At 41.6% G+C, this 22,213-nt stretch overlaps 1 protein-coding gene across 2 annotated transcripts in view; it reads right to left on the bottom strand.

Moving 5' to 3' along the window:
* Positions 1-22,213, bottom strand: part of LOC136624590 (galactosylgalactosylxylosylprotein 3-beta-glucuronosyltransferase 1-like) — a 129,627-nt gene that overhangs the window by 22,925 nt on the left and 84,489 nt on the right. For both annotated transcript variants that reach the window (XR_010792357.1, XM_066598550.1), the window contains exon 2: positions 13,270-13,417. Coding sequence is in view for 1 of the 2 variants with exons in the window: in XM_066598550.1 (XP_066454647.1) it covers positions 13,270-13,381 (112 nt within the window). In the remaining variant the exon portion in view is untranslated. The remainder of the gene's footprint in view (positions 1-13,269; positions 13,418-22,213) is intronic.

Below are 22,213 nucleotides of genomic sequence, written 5' to 3'. Positions count from 1 at the left end.
AATTTCAAAAACTCTGTCTAAGCACTTACCATTTTTACCTGCCCCCTTTAAAGCTAGCAAATGGTCAATTTACTTGCTGCATGATTTTACATGAAAATATCAATTTAAGTCAAGTAAAGGTAGATCTTGTGATAGGCTACTCCTAATTATTAGTAGAAATCACAAATCCAACATTGGAGTCAAGATCGATGGAAGAAACATCAACAATCTCAGATATGCAGAAAGTCAGGAAGATCTTGAACAACTCATACTAAAAGTTAAAGAAGGAACTGAACAAGCCGGCCCACACTTATATATCAAGAAACAGCCCTATAATGGTACAGGAAAAAACAAAATCAGCAATGAAGAAATCAAAGCAGCTCAAGACTTCCTCTTCCCTGGATTGAAAATTGACCATAATGCAGACTTAGGACCCGAAATAATATGTTGAATTGCGCTAGCTCGCAGCGCAATGTTAAGTATGGATACAATCTGGAAAAACAAAGACATCAGCATTGCAACAAATTGCCGGCTAGTCAACACAATCATCTTCCCAATCACGACTTATGGCTGCGAAAGTTGGACTTTGAAGAAAATGGACCAGAGAAGATTTATGCATTCAAACTTTGGTGCTGGAGGAAACTCCTTGGACTGCAAAGATTACGAACAAAACAGTCCTAGACGGCATCAAACCAAAGTTTACATTGGAGAGTAAAATTACGAAACAGAGATTCTCATACTTCCGCAACATAATGCGAGCTAATTCATTAGAAACAGCGACAATGCTTGGAGAGGTCAAGGGCCAAACAGGACCTGACCCCCAAAGAACACACTGGCAACATGCAAATGATCAAACTGAAAGAAGCAGTACAAAACAGAACCACGTGGAGGGGGCATATCCATGAGGTGCTCTAATGATGTAAAGGTCCCTTTACGCGGGATGACTGTTGGGCGCAGAACCGCCTGACATCTGTTCCACAGACCATCACTTCTGCGCTTTTACACAGGAGCAATAGTCGTTCTGAGAATGGAGGCAGAATGAATGCCTGCCTCTATTCACTGCAAACAGGCAAAAAGATTAGGAATATATAAAAAAATATCTTTATTTACTAATCATATTAAAATATTTCTATTTAAAATTCACTAGTTTCACAAGATAGTGCAGCCCTCACACAAAAATGGTACATCATCAGTCAAACATGCATTAGTATAATGGTTGATGTAAATAAATGAACATACTTATACCATATATAGCACCGACCTGAATGCACATCCTGACACAGTGTTTCGCCCAAAAGAAGCCATATGCTGGTTTGCTGATTTTATAAATTGCAGTAATCATCTGTGTTTTCGTCCACAAGCTGTTTGCTCAGCTGGGCGTGTGTTTAGGCAATTGTTCACCCAGCTGAGCAACCATCTGGCAGACACATTCCATTCTTCTCCTAGCGGCTTAGTAAACATTGTATTCATTGAATATGCAAAGCAAAATAAAGCCATTGCTTAATTGCTGGAAACACTGGACGAACTGCGTTCAAACTGAAAGAATTTCCAGCGGTAAAACAATGGATTTTATGCCAGCCTAAAAACCTTGGCTGACGATAATTGAATGAACAGTGCACCACAGGGAAACCTTTAGCTATGGTTGCTCAATATATTTAACTAAAAAAAAACCTGTAACAGTTAATAGTCATTTCCTATAGGCGAAAACTATTAATGCCCTATCCTCAATCTCCAGGGACCCACAGCACAGGATCCCTGGCAATGAGCTGATTGTCTGGCCTGCTGTGAGTGTGCAGTGAGCAGAATGTGTCATAGGGGACAATGGAAGCTGAAGCCGACCGTTGCACTTCCCCGTCTAACCCTGGTGTTGCAGGCGGCAATGCCGAAAGTGTAATAGTGGCTTCAGCTCCCACTGATTTCAATGGGAGTATAGCCAGCTATGGCACTTTCGCTGCTATCCCATATGACAATGTCTGGCCCCACTTCACTGACAGCGGGCCGGGCGATTAGCTTGTCACCGATCATTACGAGCAGCGGGGTCCCTCCGATTAACTATTGATGACCGATTCTGCCGATAGGTCATCAATAGTTTTTGCCCAGAAAACCCCTTTAACTGTTAAATAATAGAAAACCAGCAAAAGCTCCTGAAAAAATAGAATTTTGCTTTATATAGGGAAAAAATAATATTTTTGCAAAGGTTGGCACCTTCTCAGGGAAGGCATGAGACTTATACGTAAAACACTCATGGAATCCTGCGCTTCCCCATCTTATTCCTGACTATACAAAGGTCAAGAACATTTACATTTAATCAGTAGAATGAGCCAGTGCATCTGGTTAATATCAATGGTTGGTTAGTCGTGATTAATGCCGAGCCGGCCGCTGGCAGAGATAAGTGTAATCAAAGAAATCTATAAATATATCGAATCATTTCTGTTTGTTCTAGAAGCTTTTTCTCCCAAAATATCACATTATGAAATTCCAGAGAAAGGAAGAATCTGGCTTACAGAGGAACAATATGGAAAACGTACCTGTGTGAGGGCTAGCGGTACTGGAAAATTATTATCTACCCAGTATTTTATGGCTTAACCCCTTAAGAACCAGGGTGTTTTAGTCTTAGAGAACCAGACACTTTTTTGAGATTTTACACATGTGGTGGTTTTACTGCCCGATTTTTTTTTTTTTTTTACTTCAGCTACCAAAATTATTTTTGATGCGTTTTTTTTTCAGTGACCCAATGCTATTTTTTGTGTTTAAAAAGTTTTTATTGGTTACATTGTTGTTGAGCCAACATATAATACAATGACTTGAGGTCAATTTAAAAAAAATATAAATAAACTGCTCAAACTTTAATATAATATAACGGCCTACCCCAAGTGGGTCACCCAACCCGAGACCCATAAGGGTAAGAAGCCCCATTTGTTAGCACACTCCTTCAGGGAGACCAACTAAACTAATATTTAGAAATAAAACTAATAAAACATAATTTAGACGTTAAGCTCCAGCTGGATCTACTCTACACATCCCAAGCTGAGACGGCCCTCCAGTGGACAAAAGCCCATTACTACCGACTGGCTAATAAACCCGACAAGTTGTTGGCCGCAAAGCTTAGGCAAAGAGAGGGACTTAACACAGTCTACTCAATTCAGTCCGGCGATAAGAACTACACCTCAAACCCCAGCACAATTGTGCAGGCATTTCGAGATTTCTACAGTTCTCTCTATAAATATAAACCACAGAGCCACCCACTAGCGCCACAGTCTTTCCTGGAAGGAATCCTGCTTCCACAGCTGGACCCAAATCAACAATCTGATTTAAACCAGCCCATTGAGGTGCAGGAGGTGGAAGAAACTCTAAAAAAATCTAAAGCTAGGCAAAGCTCCAGGGCCTGATGGGTTGACCGCCCTCTACTATAAAAAGCTTGCAGAACTCCTCATCGACCCCTTGGTTCGTCTGTATAATGACCTACTTTCGGGAAAACAAATACCTGAGGAATTCTTGGACACTCATATAGTGGTGATTCCTAAACCCAATAAAGATCACACCACCCCAAAGAACTACAGCCCCATATCTCTCTTAAATCTAGATTATAAAATATTTACTATTAAAGTATTCTCGCCACCCGGATAAATAAATATCTCCCTGCCCTGATCCACAGGAACCAAGTGGGTTTTACACCTGCACGCCAAGCCCCTGATAATGCTAGATAGTTAGAAAAATTCTGAACCTTGTCCACATCTCACAATGCCAGAATTCCCCATTGCTCCTTCTAGCACTTGACATAGAAAAGGTGTTTGATAGCTTGTCATGGGACTATCTATTTGCTGTTTTAGAAAAGATAGGTGTGGAGGAGCCTTACTTAGAGGCCCTCAGGTCTCTGTACTCCCATATGTCTGTAAAACTAAAACTCCCAAATGCAGAGAACCACTCGATCCCTATTCAGAGAGGGACAAGACAGGGTTGTCCGTTGTCCCTGGCCCTATTTGCATTAGCGATGGAGCCTCTGGCTTGTTTAATTAGACAAAACCCGAACATAGCAGGTCTTAGTTATGGGAATAGAGAATACAAGATGAGTCTGTTCGCAGACGATATCCTGCTCTCCCTCACTAGGCCTCTGACTTCCCTACCCAACCTGTTTGGAACCCTTGATTCCTTTGCAGAGGTGTCGGGGCTCTATGGACAACACAGAGGCTCTTTATATCTATGTTCCCGGCCCAATGAAAAAGCTTATAGACCTCAATTTTGGGTTTCACACTCCTCCCCACTATCTTACCTACCTAGGCATAAAACTCACTCCTACTCTGACCTTCCTGTATAAATGGAATAAACCACATTGTTTAAAGCCATTAAGGCAGAACTGATGAGCTGGGACCAGCCTACCCTGTCCTGGATTGGACGCATAAATGCAATTAAAATAACGATACTACCAAGACTTCTTTATTTATTTCTCTGCCTCCCAGTTAACATTCCTACGGCTGAATTGGAAGATATTCAGCAGACTGTTTTCCAATTTGTCTGGGGAGGGAAGAGACCAAGAATTTGCCAAAATATGATGTACTACCATAGACAGGTGGGCTGTGTGTTCCCAACTTTCAAAAATCTTTTTTGGCAGCCCAATTATCCCAGATCCCTCCATTATTTGCTGGGAAGGGAGCACCCTTTTGGACAGAACTGGAGTCCTCTATGATAGCCCCGCTGGGCTTTCATACAGTTTTCTGGGACAGGAGTTTCAAGGTAGCGGCCCTGTATCTAGCATGCCCACTGACGTCCCATCTTTTCGACATGTGGAGAAAGACTAGGTTCAAATATTCTCTTATGACAGACCCTTCTCCCCTTTTGCCTATTATCCCTAACCAGGGCTTCCCCCTGAATACCCAGTGGAAGACCTTCTGCTGGTGGAAGAATAGGGGTATAGTACTCCTAAATCAGGGGCGTACCTAAAGGCTTAGGGGCCTGGGTGCAAAAGTTCAGCTCGGGTCCCCCCAGGCCCTTTTCCCCCTCGCCCCGTAGCTATGCCTGAGGGCCAATGTCCACGTGCGGATTTTATTTATAAAATCCGCATGTGGACCCGCACGGGAGATTCATGCATCTTGCTGCCCATAGGGATGCATTGGCATCGCTAGGGCAGCTAAAAACATGCACATGGGATTCCTTCCCAGAGTGCGGGTCACACGCACAGGAAGAAATCGCAGCATGCTCCATTTTCCTGCGGATCTGCCACACGGATGGCTCCCACGGTTTCCATTGAAGCCTATGGAAGCTGTTCGTATCTGCGGCACAGCAGCAGCTGTTTTTGTGCTGTGCCGCGCATACGCGGGAGAACAGGAGATTTTTAAAAATATTGGTGCACATGCACGCGGCACGCTGCCGGCGTGCCGAGCACGCCCGCCGACCGGAAGAAAGAAGATCAGGCCTGCACAGAGGGGAGCCCCGCAGCGTCCAGAGAGGTAAGTATAATGTATTTTCCCTCTCCATGTCCGTGGGCATGCACGGATTTCACTGCGGGATTCAGCAGTGAAATTTGTGCGTGCAAGTGGCCATGCGGCCTAGGAGTGAGAGATAGATAGATAGAGAGATAGATAGATATGAGAGAGATAGATATGAGATAGATAGATATGGAGATAGATAGATAGGAGATAAATAGAGAGAGAGAGAGAGAGATTAGATAGGAGATACATAGATAGACAGAGAGATAGATAGATATGGAGATAGATAGATTGATAGATAGATAGATATGAGATAGATAGATAGGAGATAGATATATGGGATAGATAGATAGGAGATAGATAGATAGATATGGAGATAGATAGATAGATAGATATGGAGATAGATAGATATGGAGATAGATAGATAGATATGGAGATAGATGGAGATAGATAGGAGATAGATAGATATATGGGATAGATAGATAGGAGATAGATAGACAGATATATAGGATAGATAGGAGATATATAGATAGATTTATGGGATAGATAGATAGATAGATAGATAGATAGATAGATATGAGACCAGACAAGATAGATAGACAGACACATAGAAAGACATACAGACAGGCAGACAAGCAGATACATACCCTGGTGCCCAGACTACTTCTCTGCTGAGTAGAGCAGCTGTACACAGTGTCAGCAGGACTGAAGCAGCATGGAGATGACCTCATCCCTGCTCCACTGGATGCCTTGCTGTGCTGTGCCTGTGTGCGGTGAGTCTGCTTCTGTGTCCTCTCTGCTCTTTCCCCTATCCCCTCCTTTTCCCCTGTCTTCTATTCAAGTCCTCCCCCTCCCTTCTCCTACTCTACTCTCTGGCTCGTGCTGTCGGACGGCCGGCTGGACCGCACTAACTTAGCAAGCGGCGGTCGACAGCGCGAAGTGAAAGTAAAGCTGTATATGCTGGAGGGGGGCCTCTAGGCCCCCTCAAGCGCAAGGGCCGGGTCGCCGTTGCGACCCCGGCACCCCCTGCTGGTACGCCTATGTCCTAAATCATTTCTTATAATTCCGAAAACTGCTTAGTATCCCCCAGATTATCGAGAAATATGATGTCCCTGATAATAGATGGCTCGAACTTCACCAGATATACAGTTTTGTCAGCTCACTACTGCCTATGACGACTTCTACATCCAATAACTCCACTTTGAAAGGTTGTGTCCTTGGACCCCACTGCAGCCGGGGACTATCTCCTACCTTTATGCAACCATGAATCAACCTCCCCTAGATGGCAAACTTCCATATATGATAAGATGGGAACGAGACCTTAACATCTCTCTCTCACTACCTAGTTGGCATCATTGTTGCACGTTTACATCAAAAGGCAGCCACCAGGTGACATTGGCAAAGACCCTAATTAAGGTTCTCCCCAGGCCCTATATGGTCCCCGAAATTATTAGCAAATTTAACATGAACAGCTCATCATCCTGCTTTCGGGGATGCACTGAATTAGGTTCTACTGTACACACCTGGTAGACCTGCCCGAGGCGAGATCACTCTGGGGACAGGTCGCTGGCCTTGTCTCCTCAATGATTGGCAAACCCTTTGACCAGGCCCCAGTGACATGTTTGCTAGCGGATAAACAGCTAGGCTTTAACAACAAACAACACAAATTTGCTCAAAATATATGTATGGCTACCAGAGTGTATATAGCATCACAATGGTTATCGCCTGTACTGCAGATTGGTCCAGTCAAGGCTAGAATCTCATGGATGATGGTATACGAGAAGCTTTCAGCTATCAGGAAAGATAGGATGGGGTTGTTCCTAATAAACGTGGCAGCCGTGGTCTGACCATCTGGGAGCCCCGGGTCTTACAGAAGCTCTTCAGCGGTCAGATGGGGAGGATGGCGGTCTGGGGTGGGAGGAGGGGAACTATGGACGTCCTATGGAAGAAATAGAGAGTAATAGTGCTAATCTAAAGAAACCTGATCTATTATATGTGGATGTCATTGCCTTAATCTTTCATTACCTGTTGTTATGTTATGTTTCACAAATTTTCTACTCTGGAATCCCCCTGCGCGGGATATATTTTTGGCAAATATGCTGCTATATTTTGATGAAAATTTGAAATTAAAACATAATTTAGGTGTCATCAAGGGAAAGAGAAAAAGGAGAATAGAGAAAGTAAAAATGAGAAGAATGGGGTCCTGACAGACCGCTTCATGCTTGGATTGTCCATTATACAGTACCACTTAGCATCCAACCCGCAAAGGAGGATGAATCGCGGAAGTTCAACCATACTGACCAGGTGGAGAAAAGGCCCAAGAGATTGGTGGTAAAATCAGGACATCTGAGTTCCTCGAAGTGTTGCAATGAATCCTTGGCTTCAACCCAGGATATCTTGTGGATAGTGCCTTGTTGTTTCCAGTGTCTAGGAATAATTTGGCGCATTGCCATTACAAAGTGCCTAAGGAGCCCTTTTTTAAATTTTGTGACTAAACATGGGAAGCAAAGTGATTTCTAGAGTGATTTTTAGTGAGGAATGACTTATGGCACTGTAGAGTCTACAGTGAGCACTCCCACCAAACGAGTATCATTGAACCTACATCTGAGAGGCATCCACCCAGCGCCCGCTCCCAAGCCCCAACCTTACCTGTTACTGAGCCTCATGCTCCCTTCCTCTCCAACAATCCATACACCAATAAAATTACGTGTGTAGTTGCCTCTGGTGCAAGGCATAATTTAGGGCTATTTTTTAATATCTTTTTTCACTGAGTTTTTTTTCATTTTTTTTTTGTTTTATGGGGGGTAAAAAGCTAAACAAATTATTTATTTTTTATTTATAGTTGTTTATTTTTAAAATTTGTATATTTATGCTAAAATAAAGTATGGGAATGGGTTCCTCATTTTTGTTTTGGATGTTTTGATATTAATTTGTATAGTTTTGGATTACAGGAAACATATAGCAACGGTTTTGGTTGGCGTCAGCGGTGGGACAATTTTTTTATGTATTTTTTTATTTTATTCTGTAATTTTAACTTCTTTTTGTTACTTTTTTTTACCATGTATATTCCTATGACATCATATATAAGACCTATTTCTTTTTTTAAAATGTCATACTTTTTTACTGTAGCTGGAGCATCCATAGGAGTCCCAGTTACAGGGGAAAATATCCCCCTGTAGTGATAATAGTAGCTAACAGAGCTGATCAGGGTCTGCTAGAGCCCTGCAGCTCTCCTGTAGCAGGGGGCGCCCAGTGGTCATGTGATCGCGGAATTGCATAATGGAAGTAATACTTCCACTTTTACTATTTAGTACTTAACGCTCGTTAAGCATTATGTAGCATGGAAAGGAAAAGGCAAAAGCCGTTAAAAATGCTTCTCCCTTCTTTTCCAGGTCCTCAGCTGTGTCTGACAGCCGAGAAACTGACCTGCTCCTGCTCGATTGCAATCAGCCGGGATTAAAGCCCAACACCAAGCGTCATATTTCAGCCCAACACCAAGCGTCATATTTCACCGTGTTTGGTCCTTGAGGCCTTAGTCACACAGGCGTTTTTTCGCGCGATTTGCGCATCGCATGACGGATGCGCATGCGCAAATCGCGTGACCGGCGCCGAAAAATCGGCCGAAAAAACGCCCGAAAATCTGCTCCTAGCCGCGTTTCATTAGAAACGGGCCGGAGCTGTCCAGCGCATTGCATTCAATGGAGCCGGCAATACAGCCGGCTCCATTGAAAGCAATGCGCTGCGGGCGAGCCCGGGATGAATTGTCGGGAAGGGCTTAAATATATAAGCCCTTCCCTGCAATTCATCCTAAAATGTGTTAAAATAAAAAAAAATTGTATACTCACCTTTCCGCTGCAGCCGGAGTTCTGCCGCGGCCGCTGTCAGTTCTCCTGAACTGCTTCTCGGCACTATTCAGCCGGCGGGGCTTTAAAATCCCTGCCTGCTGAATGAGTTGCCTCTGATTGGTCACAGCCTGACCAATCAGAGGCAGGTTTCACTCACACACCCATTCATGAATTCATGAATGGGTGAGTGACTGCTGCCTCTCATTGGCTCAGCGGGACCAATCAGGGGCAGCTCCCGCTGAGCCAATGAGAGGCAGCAGTCACTCACCCATTCATGAATTCATGAATGGGTGTGTGAGTGAAACCTGCCTCTGATTGGTCAGGCTGTGACCAATCAGAGGCAGATCATTCAGCAGGCGGGGATTTTAAAGCCCCGCTGGCTGAATAGTGCTGAGAAGCAGTTCAGGAGAACTGACAGCGGCCGCGGCAGAACTCCGGCTGCAGCGGAAAGGTGAGTATACAATTTTTTTTTATTTTAACACATTTTAGGATGAATTGCAGGGAAGGGCTTATATATTTAAGCCCTTCCCGACAATTCATCCAGCGCTCGCCGGCAGCCCATTGCTTTCAATGGAGACGGTTGTATTGCCGGCTCCATTGAATTCAATGGGCAAACATCGTTCTTCTCTGCCACAGCTGTTACAGCTGTGGCAGAGAAGAATGATTTGTCTTCTATATGTTCTCAATGGGGTCGGCGCTGCTACCGCCGGCCCCATTGAGCGCATATAGAGAAGAGAACAGGAATCGCAGATCGCAGATAGGTGCGATCTGCGATTTCTGTTCTATAATTTATCGGACGAGCGCATAAAAAGCGCTCATGTGTCCGATACCATTGCAAAGCAATGGTTTTATAAAATCGCCGGACGCATGCGCATGCGCAAATCGCGGCTAAAAACGCCTGTCTGACTAAGCCCTAAGGAGTAAAAGAGGTTCTCTGTTGTTACAAAAATCTGATAATTGCTGCAACAGGAGTCAGTGAAAAGCCTGGAGTGAGTACTGCCGTGGCTCATTTTAGGGATTTTCCAGGCAAGAACTATGACCTATTCTCAGGATAGGATAGGTCATCAATAGTTAATTGCCAGGGATCTGTTGCTTGGAATCCCTGATGATGAGCTGATTGACACGCCCGCTGTCAGTGCAGTAGGATGGATGTACGTCATAGGGGATGGCAGCGGAAGTGCCTTATCTAGCGTCAGCTCCCATTCAAATCAATTAATAGCTGAAGCAGCTGTTAAACTTCCACAGCCATCTCTAGCGTCAGAGACAGAAGTGCCAGAAGAATAAGGGGTTGTTGTTCTGAGGCCACCCCTTTCAACTTAATGTTTCCCCGTGAACACCATTTGTTTTAATATAATTAGGTCAAAAATTGAGTAACTTGGTTATACAGGATTATTCAAGTCAGGACCTCAAGAAATATTTTTCGAGCAAAAATAAATTAATGTAGGAAACCTAGTGCAAAACGTAGATGGGTGGGGGAAAACTTTTTGGCACTATGGTGGTGCCTGTTGGCCAACTTGGTAGCAGCCACCTTGGATTCAGCTCAAAAAACTTCAATAAAAAGGGGGTCATGGAAAACACGATTTAAGGGTAGAATCGGATCATAAATTGGTAGGTGCCATGGTTTTTTTTAACCCTTTCCAATCCACTGTCTGACGTCTAAAGACATTTTGATTAAAGGATTTACAGCTCTGATGTCGGAAGACGTCTGGCAGGGTATTCTTACTGTAAATTACTGGCCGCTCTGTTGTCGGGGGCCTCTCCAGCATGTCACATACCGCAGTACTGGCTCTAGCCAGCAGATGGCGCCATTGTATAATGGCAGAAAGAGAAAGCCCCCTAGGAAACCCTGAATCCAAAATTGTATTGTAAAGGGTTAATACCTCCAACCATTTTCCAGTTATGGATGATATCATGTTGAGTATTAATAAAGTTGTTATGTTGAATTATGTGGTATGTAAAACACTAATCACATGCCTTTTCAGATACCAGAAGATGCCGTTAACAATCCAGGACAGAACTGAAATCCTCCTGATGGTCGGTAACAAAGTTCACTTGGGGTGGCAAAGGCTTTCAATGAAGAATATCCGGGTAGACATCCAGTGAGAGCACAAACTGTCAGGAGACTGATCCAGAAGTTATGGGAACTTTCTAGTATTGGTGGTTTTGTTTATTATCCTCCCTGGGCAGACATTTGGGATGATTTAGTGAATCCTGCATTGAACAGGGGTTGGACCCGATGACCCTGGAGGTCCCTTCCAACTTCTCTATGATTCGATTTTCAAAAAAATTTGCCTCATCACTAATCAAGACAGAACTTTCAAATTGTGTATCTTGTTTACACGTTTGTAAAGCCCACTGAGAAAATTTCAAGTGTCTGCCCAGGTCATCTTCACATGACGTCTGTTGCAGTTCGTTCGGGTACCATTTGTGTGTTTCATGGATTCTTTTGACAGTTGCGTGACCCACACTATGCTTCAATGCCGCTCTCCTTGTGCTTTTCTGTGGACTCTTTGTGGAAACAGCTAGCATAGCTGTTGACACCTGGGGATTGGCAACACTGTTCGAATGACCAGTTCTTAGCTTCTCCTGGCCATCACCAGTTTCCTGAACTTCTGAATCAGTTTCCTGACAGTTCATGGTCTCACTGGATATCTTCCTGGGTGTTCTTGATTGAAAGCCTCGGCCACCTCAGGGAACTTCCATTACGGACCATCAGAAAGATCTCAATTCTGTCCTGGATTGTTAATGGCATCTTCTGGAACCTGAAAAGACATGTTTTTAGTGTTATCCATACTACCCAATGCAATATAAAAACTTTATTAATGATCAACATGACATCATCCATAACTTGTTAGTTTTGAAATTCTACCCTTGAATCATGTATCCAATGACTCACTTTCCACTGACCCCATTTTCTTGGACAGAATCCATCACTATAGTGCCAAAACGTTTTTCCACACCCATTTAAGCATTCTACAAAGTTTCCCACTCGTATCTCTTTTCGTTCTGAAGATATTCTTGTGACCCTGACTTTTGAATCATCCTGTATATCTTTATAATAGTTTGAATACAGAGCATCAAATCCCCTGCACAGACATAGAGTTAAATGATAAAATGCTCTCTGCCTCCAGCCACCACTAGGGGGAGCTCTTTAGCTGATTGTGTTCTGTAAATGCATTATAACTTTATAACACAATATACCGTAGGCTCCTGAGCTCTCTTTAGGGTGGCTGCATGCAGACAGAAATGTATGTGACTACATTTGTACTATTTAATAATGTACCTCTGTAAATGTATCTCTATACAGCAGATTTGGAGCTTGTTATCTGAAAAACAGCACTCCAGATAATTTTGCTCTGCTTGGAGTATGCAGACAGACTGTAATGGGTCCTTTAGGAATGCTTATAATAAAGAACCGCATGTGTCCTATTGAAACTCCATGTCAGCAGGGACCTGAAGATCACTGACTACATCCATTGCTCAGAGGCATGATTTGCTAGATAATGCACAGGTTGAAACAAATCTAGGAACTTTCTTGCCCTAAAAAAAATATTAAAGCTATTAGTCAAATCAGTTGATGCGATGGGTCCTAAATAGCAGCCCCCACCAACATAGATTCAGGTGCTGCATTGCTTTCTAATCACTTTCATATGTTTAAAAGCAACACCAAGATACATCCCCACCTTTGGGAGAAGCAAATGACTCAATCAGGAATACAATCCTGGGACTACAGTAAAGACAGACACTGACATAAGCAGAGAAAATGGAGTATAGTATATGGGTAAGTGCAGATTTAAACACCTTTGGGGTCCATGGAAAGCTTTGTGATAACCTACATGTTCATTTTAAGGTTGGTGATTTGTCGCCCAGCATCTGCTCCCCTTGTAGGGGGACTGAATTACTCACAAATAGAGAAATAGCATAATAAAACACTTCACACTAGGGGACAATACAAACAGTTGTCATGTGATTGGTTGTGGGTTGGCATGGCCTCAACATAGTGCTTCATGTTTGGTACTTACTTCTTAAAAGGGTGAGGTAACGGCTGGTTGGGTTTTGGTGCCACAATGTTAGGAGAAGAGCCCATGGTAGGACAATGAGCAGTGTAGTGAGAAGGTTGCGTCTCCTCAGCATGCTGTTCTGACTGTCCGTGATAGGTCATTTCTTTACCTGGAGAATAAGAAAAAAAAGATCTTTTAGATGCAATTCAGTTTTTATTCTAGCTATTACACTTGAGCAGTCATTAAATTCATGCTCAACATTTTCAACAATGATCTACACAGCATTTTTAATTTACATGGCAAAGACATTTTGCTTATTTTTGGGGGTTTTGCTGAGTACGTTTACTTAAATTTAGTATATTGCCCTCTATATAGAATATAATTACTATAATACTGCCTCCTACGTAGAAGAAAATAACTACTATCATACTGTCCCCTATGTACAAAATACAAGTATTACAATACTGCTCTCTATATACAAGACTATAACTACTATAATACTGCTCCTTATGTACAAGAATATAACTACTATAATACTGCCCCCTATGTACAAAATATAATACAATACTGCTTTCTATGTACAAGACTATAACTACTATAATACTCCCCCTATGTACAAGAATATAACTATTATAATACTGTCCCTATGTACAAGAATATAACTACTATAATACTGTCCCTATGTACAAGACTATAACTACTATAATACTGCCCCCTATGTAAAAGAATATAACTACTATAATACTGCCCCCTATGTATAAGAATATAACTACTATAATACTGCCCACTATGTACAAGAATAAAACTACTATAATACTGCCCCCTATGTACAAGCATATAACCACTATAATACTGCTCCTTATGTACAAGATTATAACTACTATAATATTGTTCCTATGTACAAGACTATAACTACTATAATACTGCCCCCCATGTACAAGAATATATCTACTATAATACTGGCCACTATGTACAAGAATATAACTACTATAATACTGCTCTCTATATATAAGAATATAACTACTATAATACTGCTCCTGTGTACAAGAATATAACTACTACAATACTGCTCCCTATGTACAAGAATATAACTACTATAATACTGCCCGCTATGTACAAGAATATAACTACTATAATACTGCCTCCTGTATACAAGAATATAACTACTATAATACCGCCCCCTATGTACAAGAATATAACTACTATAATACTGCCCCTTCTGTACAAGAATATAACTACTATAATACTGCCTCCTATGTACAAGAATATAACTACTATAATACTGCCTTCTATGTACAAGAATATAACTACTATAATGCTGCCCCCTATGTACAAGAATATAACTACTATAATTCTCCTTTTGTGTACAAGAATATAACTACTATAATACTGCCCCCTATGTACAAGAATATGACTACTATAATACTGCCTCCTATGTACAAGAATATAACTACTATAATACTGCCCCCTGTGTACAAGAATATAACTACTATAATACTGCTCCCTATGTACAAGAATATAACTACTATAATACTGCCCCCCTATGTCCAAGAATATAACTACTATAATACTGCTCCATATGTACAAGAATATAACTACTATAATACTGCTCTGTATGTATAAGAATATAACGACTATAATTCTCCTCTTGTGTACAAGAATATAACGACTATAATACTGCCTCCTATGTACAAGAATATAACTACTATAATTCTGTCCCCTATGTGCAATAATATAACTACTATAAAACTGCCCCCTATGTACAAGAATATAACTACTATAATACTACCCCCTATGTACAAGAATATAACTACTATAATACTGTCCCTATGTACAAGAATATATCTACTATAATACTGCCCACTATGTACAAGAATATAACTACTATAATACTGCTCTCTCTATATAAGAATATAACTACTATAATACTGCTCCTGTGTACAAGAATATAACTACTACAATACTGCTCCCTATGTACAAGAATATAACTACTATAATACTGCCTCCTGTATACAAGAATATAACTACTATAATACCGCCCCCTATGTACAAGAATATAACTACTATAATACTGCCCCCTCTGTACAAGAATATAACTACTATAATACTGCTCCCTATGTACAAGAATATAACTACTATAATACTGCCCCTATGTACAAGAATATAACTACTATAATACTGCCCCCTGTGTACAAGAATATAACTACTATAATACTGCTCCCTATGTACAAGAATATAACTACTATAATACTGCCCCCCTATGTCCAAGAATATAACTACTATAATACTGCTCCATATGTACAAGAATATAACTACTATAATACTGCTCTGTATGTATAAGAATATAACGACTATAATTCTCCTCTTGTGTACAAGAATATAACTACTATAATACTGCCTCCTATGTTCAAGAATATAACTACTATAATTCTGTCCCCTATGTGCAATAATATAACTACTATAATACTGCCCCCAATGTACAAGAATATAACTACTATAATACTACTCCCTATGTACAAGAATATAACTACTATAATACTGCCTCCCATGTACAAGAATATAACTACTATAATACTGCCCCCTATGTACAAGAATATAACTACTATAATACTGCTCCCTATGTACAAGAATATAACTACTATAATACTGCCTCCTGTGTACAAGAATATAACTACTATAATACTGCCCCCTATGTACAAGAATATAACTACTATAATACTGTCCCCTATGTACAAGAATATAACTACTATAATACTGCCCCCTATGTACAAGAATGTAACTACTATAATACTGCCCCCTATGTACAAGAATATAACTACTATAATACTACCTCCTATGTACAAGAATATAACCACAATAATACTGCTCCCCTATGTACAAGAATATAACTACTATAATACTGCCCCTATGTACACGAATATAACTACTATAGTACTGCCCCTATGTAGAAGAATATAACTACTATAATGCTGCCTCCTATGTACAAGAATATAACTACTATAATACTGCCCCTATGTACAAGAATATGGCTACTATAATACTACCTATTATGTACAAGAATATAACTACTATAATACTGCCCCCTGCGTACAAGAATATAACTACTATAATATTGCCCCTATGTACAATAATATAACTACTATAATACTGCCCCCTATGTACAATAATATAACTACTATAATACTGCCCCCTATGTACAAGAATATAATTACTATAATAGTACCTCTATGTATAATTTACCCCCATATATATCTTTGCTTTTTGGGGGGTCATTGCTGTTTTCCTTACAGGTAAGGTCAGAACAGAACCCAGTAGTTAATGGGTTACGGATATTTCACTGTTACGCTCTATTTAAAAATAATTACATTCAGACTCAGTTAAGCGGACACTCAATTTTAGGACCTGACTTTGATATAACGACGTACCAGAAATAATAGGATGCAAATGAATAAATCAGCACTTTGTAATTGTCTCTGCCCACTTTCTCAGGTCAAAACTTTAGAAATTATTAGTTTCTGTGGCTTTACCTGTAACATGAATTCTGGGTTCTAAATGGTTGTCTTTTTGTTCCCTTCTTAAAGGGAGCCTACCACCAGGACAGATGTTCTTTAGATAGCAGCATCTGTATAATACCTTATCAGACATGAACAAGAAGACACAACTGAGCTTTTGGAATGCCTAGTGTGACAATAAACAAGCCATTTCAAGTGCACCCCAAAAGAGTCCTGTTTTCTAAGAATTGGGGAAGTGCTCCTCCTACCCCATGATTTTCAATTTGAGCGTGCATTTAAAGGGGTAGTTCAACATCAACAGCCCCTTTTATATGTCCTATTACATTATATAAACATTAGTGATGAGTGAACTTTTAGCAAACTTTAACCCGAAACAGGGTTCTACTAGTTTGGTTTACTCAACACTAGTGAATATCTTAGATGGGTTTCCCAATAGCCAGACTGGATAGCTGCTAAGAAAGGGTCTCTATTGGACATGGCCTATCCATGTACTACTATGGTTGTCCATTCACTTAAATGGCTGGCATGCAATATTGCATTTCCCCTGTAGTGGTTGCTAAAGGGAAAATGTATGGCTAGTGGAAAGAGGAAGTCTGACCCATCAGTGGAAGCTAATTCTAGATATCAGCTCAGTCATAGCTGTTGACTGGACAGGTAGGGGACCGTTACTCACAATCATACCCCCACAGGGGCAGGGTTAGTTGGGGCCCAACAAGGCTTTTCAATTAGGGTGTCTGGACAGTTGTGTTTGAGGGTTACCACGTTTTAATTGTTGAAATTTTGTACATTTCATAAAGGGCAGAATGACCATTTGGACATTGAAGCAGAGTTAGAGGGCCATTGAGGGCCCATCCTTTAGTCAGTTAGAGCACAGTTTGTGGCACTTGTGAATTAAAAAGTAGAAATAGATACATTATTACTGCTTTTTAAATAAATAAATCTTATTTGTTATTTGTATAGCGCCAACCTATTCCGCAGCGCTTTCAAGTAATTTTTATTTATTACCCCCCACCTAGCTGGGTACTCATTTTATTGACCTCGGAAGGATGGAAGGCTGAGTTGACCTTGAGACGGCTACCTGAAGCAAGCAGGGATTGAACTTACAATCTTCAGGTTGTGATTGAGAGCTTACTCTCTGCACCACACAAGGCTCTAAATAGTAAGCTAAATACAATGTATCATTGCTATATTGGATGGTAAGGAGCCCATGACATTTGAAGGGGTGTTCCCATCTTGGTTTTCCATGGCCAAGATGGCAAATCTCAGCCTTCTTTTCCTGACCACCCATCAGAAACAGCTCAGCGCTTCGGCGCAGCGCTGTTTGCGTAGCTCTTTTAGAGAGCTATGGAAATACCGTAGCACAGTGCGCTACACTGTTTCGTTAAATCCCATTCATTTTAATGGGATCAATGGAAGCAGTGCCGCCCCGAAGCACCGGGCTGTTTTTGTAGTTACCGGCCGGGTGACTGACAATTGCCATTGTCACTTCGGACGTGTATAGAGATGAGAACACAATGTAGCTCCTAGGCAGCTCCCATTCAAAGTAAAGCAAAGTATTTAAGAAGTGACATGACTTTCTTATGTAAACACAACCGCTGCGGTGATGTAAAATGTTGTTGAAAAGCTGAGTTTTCCTTTAATGTTTCTTGTCTTTAGAAAAGCGTTTTTAATAAAATAGATGAAGGAAGTGAGAATTATCCGAGGCGTTCGGCATCCCCGCAGATGACATTTAATGGCAGGAACTCGGGTCTGTCAACGCTTTGAGGGAGTGATCTATTTATTTTTGAAGGCTACAAGCTGTTCCTCTATGCAGTAATTTCCTGTGATAATTAATACATGGGAATAAAAATAATAAAGTAGGATATTTTTTTAATTTCAAAGGGGGAGTAGATATAAGGGCCGGCCTAGCGAGCAGTAGAATCACCATTAACACCCCCCTACCTTCATACCTTCAAATGAAGGTCATTTCCTCTCATACGTATATGTACCATGGCCCTCTGATGATTGTTTTCTCATTGGTGGTTTAGGGATTTATAGTTTTAGTCATTTTGACTGTTCTCTGATAGAAATTATTGTGAACAAGCAGAGCTGCAGTTCAAAGCATGGGGAAAACTCTAACAGACAATGCTTCTAAATGGCTATGCAGTGACACTTTAGGAATAAGACCTGTGTGGTTTATTAGTTGCCCCTTTTGAAGGGGCATCATAGATGACTTAGCACTAGGGATGAGCGAGCATAGTCGCTAAGGGCAATTACTTGATCGAGCATTGCCCTTAGCGAGTACCTGCCCGCTCGGAAGAAAAGGTTCGGCTGCCGGTGGCGGGCAGGGAGCGGCGGGGGAGAGCGGGGAGGAACAGAGGGGAGATCTCTCTCTCCCTCTCTCCCCCCACTTGCTCCCCCTTTCTCACTGCCGCAAATAACCTTTTCTTCCGAGCAGGCAGGTATTTGCTAAGGACAATGCTCGATCGAGTAATTGTCCTTAGCGAGTATGCTCGCTCATCTCTACTTAGCACTCGTGGCTTGTGACCGCCATGAATCGTACTTTTATAGCAGTGTAATTTAAACATTGCAACAGCTGCAGCTGTAAAGTAAAGGTGACCGTATGTTCGTATTATTTTACCGCTGTACACTATCCTACCAAAACTAATTGAACACCTGAACAAGAACCCAAATTAGTATTTATTTACATATGTTAATAGTTGGGCTAATTGGGCTTCATGACAATGGATACTGTCTGTGGCATATTTTCTACTAATGCCTGATACTCTTCAGTTGGTATTTCCCTCCATTCATCCTGCAAACATCTGGCAAGTTTTCTTAAAGATGATGGATACTGTTCATATTTTTTGACCTGATGTTTCAAATCATCTCAAAGATGCTCATTAGGGTTCAGGTCAGGACTTTGTGCAGCTAATCCAATCATGGAACATTTATATCCACAAACCAACTAAAACAGCGTTGGATTTGTGACAAAGTGCATTGTCTTGTTGGAAGTACTACTGAACATTCCCAGAGTATTACCACATTGTAAGCAGCACATTATAGTCTAGAATGTCAAGGTACACCTCCAGGTTTATGGTTCTTGTGACTATATTAAACGAGAGGTAAAGGTAGGTACCCATCTTTCCCAGGTTAAGATTAACCCCTTCCTGCTCCAGGTCGTACATTTACGTCCTGGAGCGTTGGGGTATGTATAAATAGGGAATCCCCACAACCAGCACTCTCTCCTCTGCTCTGTTCTCTGTGGGTAGAGTCATTTCTTGCTGTACCTCTTTCTCCTCTGCTCTGTTCTTTGTGGGTGGAGTCATTTCTGGCTGCACCTCTTTCTCCTCTGCTCTGTTCTTTGTGGGTAGAGTCATTTCTTGCTGTACCTCTTTCTCCTCTGCTCTGTTCTCTGTGAGTAGATTCATTTCTTGCTGTACCGCTTTCTCCTCTGCTGTGTTCTTTGTGGGTAGAGTCATTTCTTGTTGTACCTCTTTCTCCTCTGCTCTGTTTTTTTGGGGTAGAGTCATTTTTTGCTGTACCTCTTTCTCCTCTGTTCTTTGGGGGTAGAGTTATTTCTTGCTGTACCTCTTTCTCCTCTGCTCTGTTCTTTGGGGGTAGAGTTATTTCTTGCTGTACCTCTTTCTCCTCTGCTCTGTTCTTTGGGGGTAGAGTTATTTCTTGCTGTACCTCTTTCTCCTCTGCTCTGTTCTCTGTGAGTAGAGTCATTTCTTGCTGTACCTCTTTCTCCTCTGCTCTGTTCTTTGTGGGTAGAGTCATTTCTGGCTGCACCTCTTTCTCCTCTGCTCTGTTCTTTGGGGGTAGAGTTATTTCTTGCTGTACCTCTTTCTCCTCTGCTCTGTTTTTTGGGGGTAGAGTCATTTGTTGCTGTACCTCTTTCTCCTCTGCTCTGTTCTTTGGGGGTAGAGTTATTTCTTGCTGCACCTCTTTTTCCTCTGCTCTGTTCTTTGTGGGTAGAGTCATTTCTGGCTGCACCTCTTTCTCCTCTGCTCTGTTTTTTGGGGTAGAATCATTTCTTGCTGTACCTCTTTCTCCTCTGCTCTGTTCTTTGTGGGTGGAGTCATTTCTTGCTGTACCTCTTTCTCCTCTGCTCTGTTTTTTGGGGGTAGAGTCATTTCTTGCTGTACCTCTTTCTCCTCTGCTCTGTTCTTTGGGGGGTAGAGTTATTTCTTGCTGCACCTCTTTTTCCTCTGCTCTGTTCTTTGTGGGTGGAGTCATTTCTTGCTGTACCTCTTTCTCCTCTGCTCTGTTCTTTGTGGGTGGAGTCATTTCTGGCTGCACCTCTTTCTCCTCTGCTCTGTTCTCTGTGAGTAGAGTCATTTCTTGCTGTACCTCTTTCTCCTCTGCTGCTCTGTTCTTTGTGGGTGGAGTCATTTCTTGCTGTACCTCTTTCTCCTCTGCTCTGTTCTTTGTGGGTAGAGTCATTTCTTGTTGTACCTCTTTCTCCTCTGCTCTGTTCTCTGTGAGTAGAGTTATTTCTTGCTGTACCTCTTTCTCCTCTGCTCTGTTCTTTGTGGGTAGAGTCATTTCTTGCTGTACCTCTTTCTCCTCTGCTCTGTTCTCTGTGGGTAGAGTCATTTCTTGCTGTACCTCTTTCTCCTCTGCTCTGTTCTTTGTGAGTAGAGTCATTTCTTGCTGTACCTCTTTCTCCTCTGCTCTGTTCTTTGTGGGTGGAGTCATTTCTGGCTGCACCTCTTTCTCCTCTGCTCTGTTCTTTGTGGGTAGAGTCATTTCTTGTTGTACCTCATTCTCCTTTGCTCTGTTCTCTGTGAGTAGAGTCATTTCTTGCTGTACCTCTTTCTCCTCTGCTTTTGGTTTGATAGGCACTGTAGGGTATGTTATTTTTGCAGTGTATAGTGGTGACAGCAGTACTTTATAGCATTACTAGTTATTAGTATTATTTATATAATACTAAGGGCTGCCTATGCCCTGGACGGTGAGAGTAACAGAGAAGTCCTGAATCATATAAGACAATATATCACTGGAGGGCAAGATGACCGGACTCAGACTCACATATTTTGGCCATGCATTGGAAGCAGAGTCGCTAGAAAAATCTATACTGCTTGGACAGATAAGTGGCAAAAGAAGACCCCGGACGCCAAAGAACACGATAGCTGATACTGTCAGAGCTGATACTGGCATGGATATCACGCAACTGAAAGAAGTAGTACAAAACCGATGACTAACAACAAGTATTATTTATAGTACCAGAGGTTTTTTTTGGTGGCGCAATGCACCACCTATAATATATTATAGTGAATGACATCATCGCATGTAACTCACTAAAGAACCTGTGATGACGGTTCGAATTGGTCAAAATATTGAAGGACCTGTAATGACATCACCGTCATGGGATTGGGGGCGGAGCTCAGAGCTCCAGTGATTCAGTTGCTTGTTGAGGTGAAATTGTGGCTGGGATGAAGGACTTGTGATGACATTATGTGATTAGG

Source organism: Eleutherodactylus coqui, chromosome 4 (assembly GCF_035609145.1).
Source record: "Eleutherodactylus coqui strain aEleCoq1 chromosome 4, aEleCoq1.hap1, whole genome shotgun sequence".
NCBI classification, from domain to species: Eukaryota; Metazoa; Chordata; class Amphibia; order Anura; family Eleutherodactylidae; genus Eleutherodactylus; species Eleutherodactylus coqui.
This window is presented reverse-complemented; position numbering and strand designations above follow the sequence as displayed.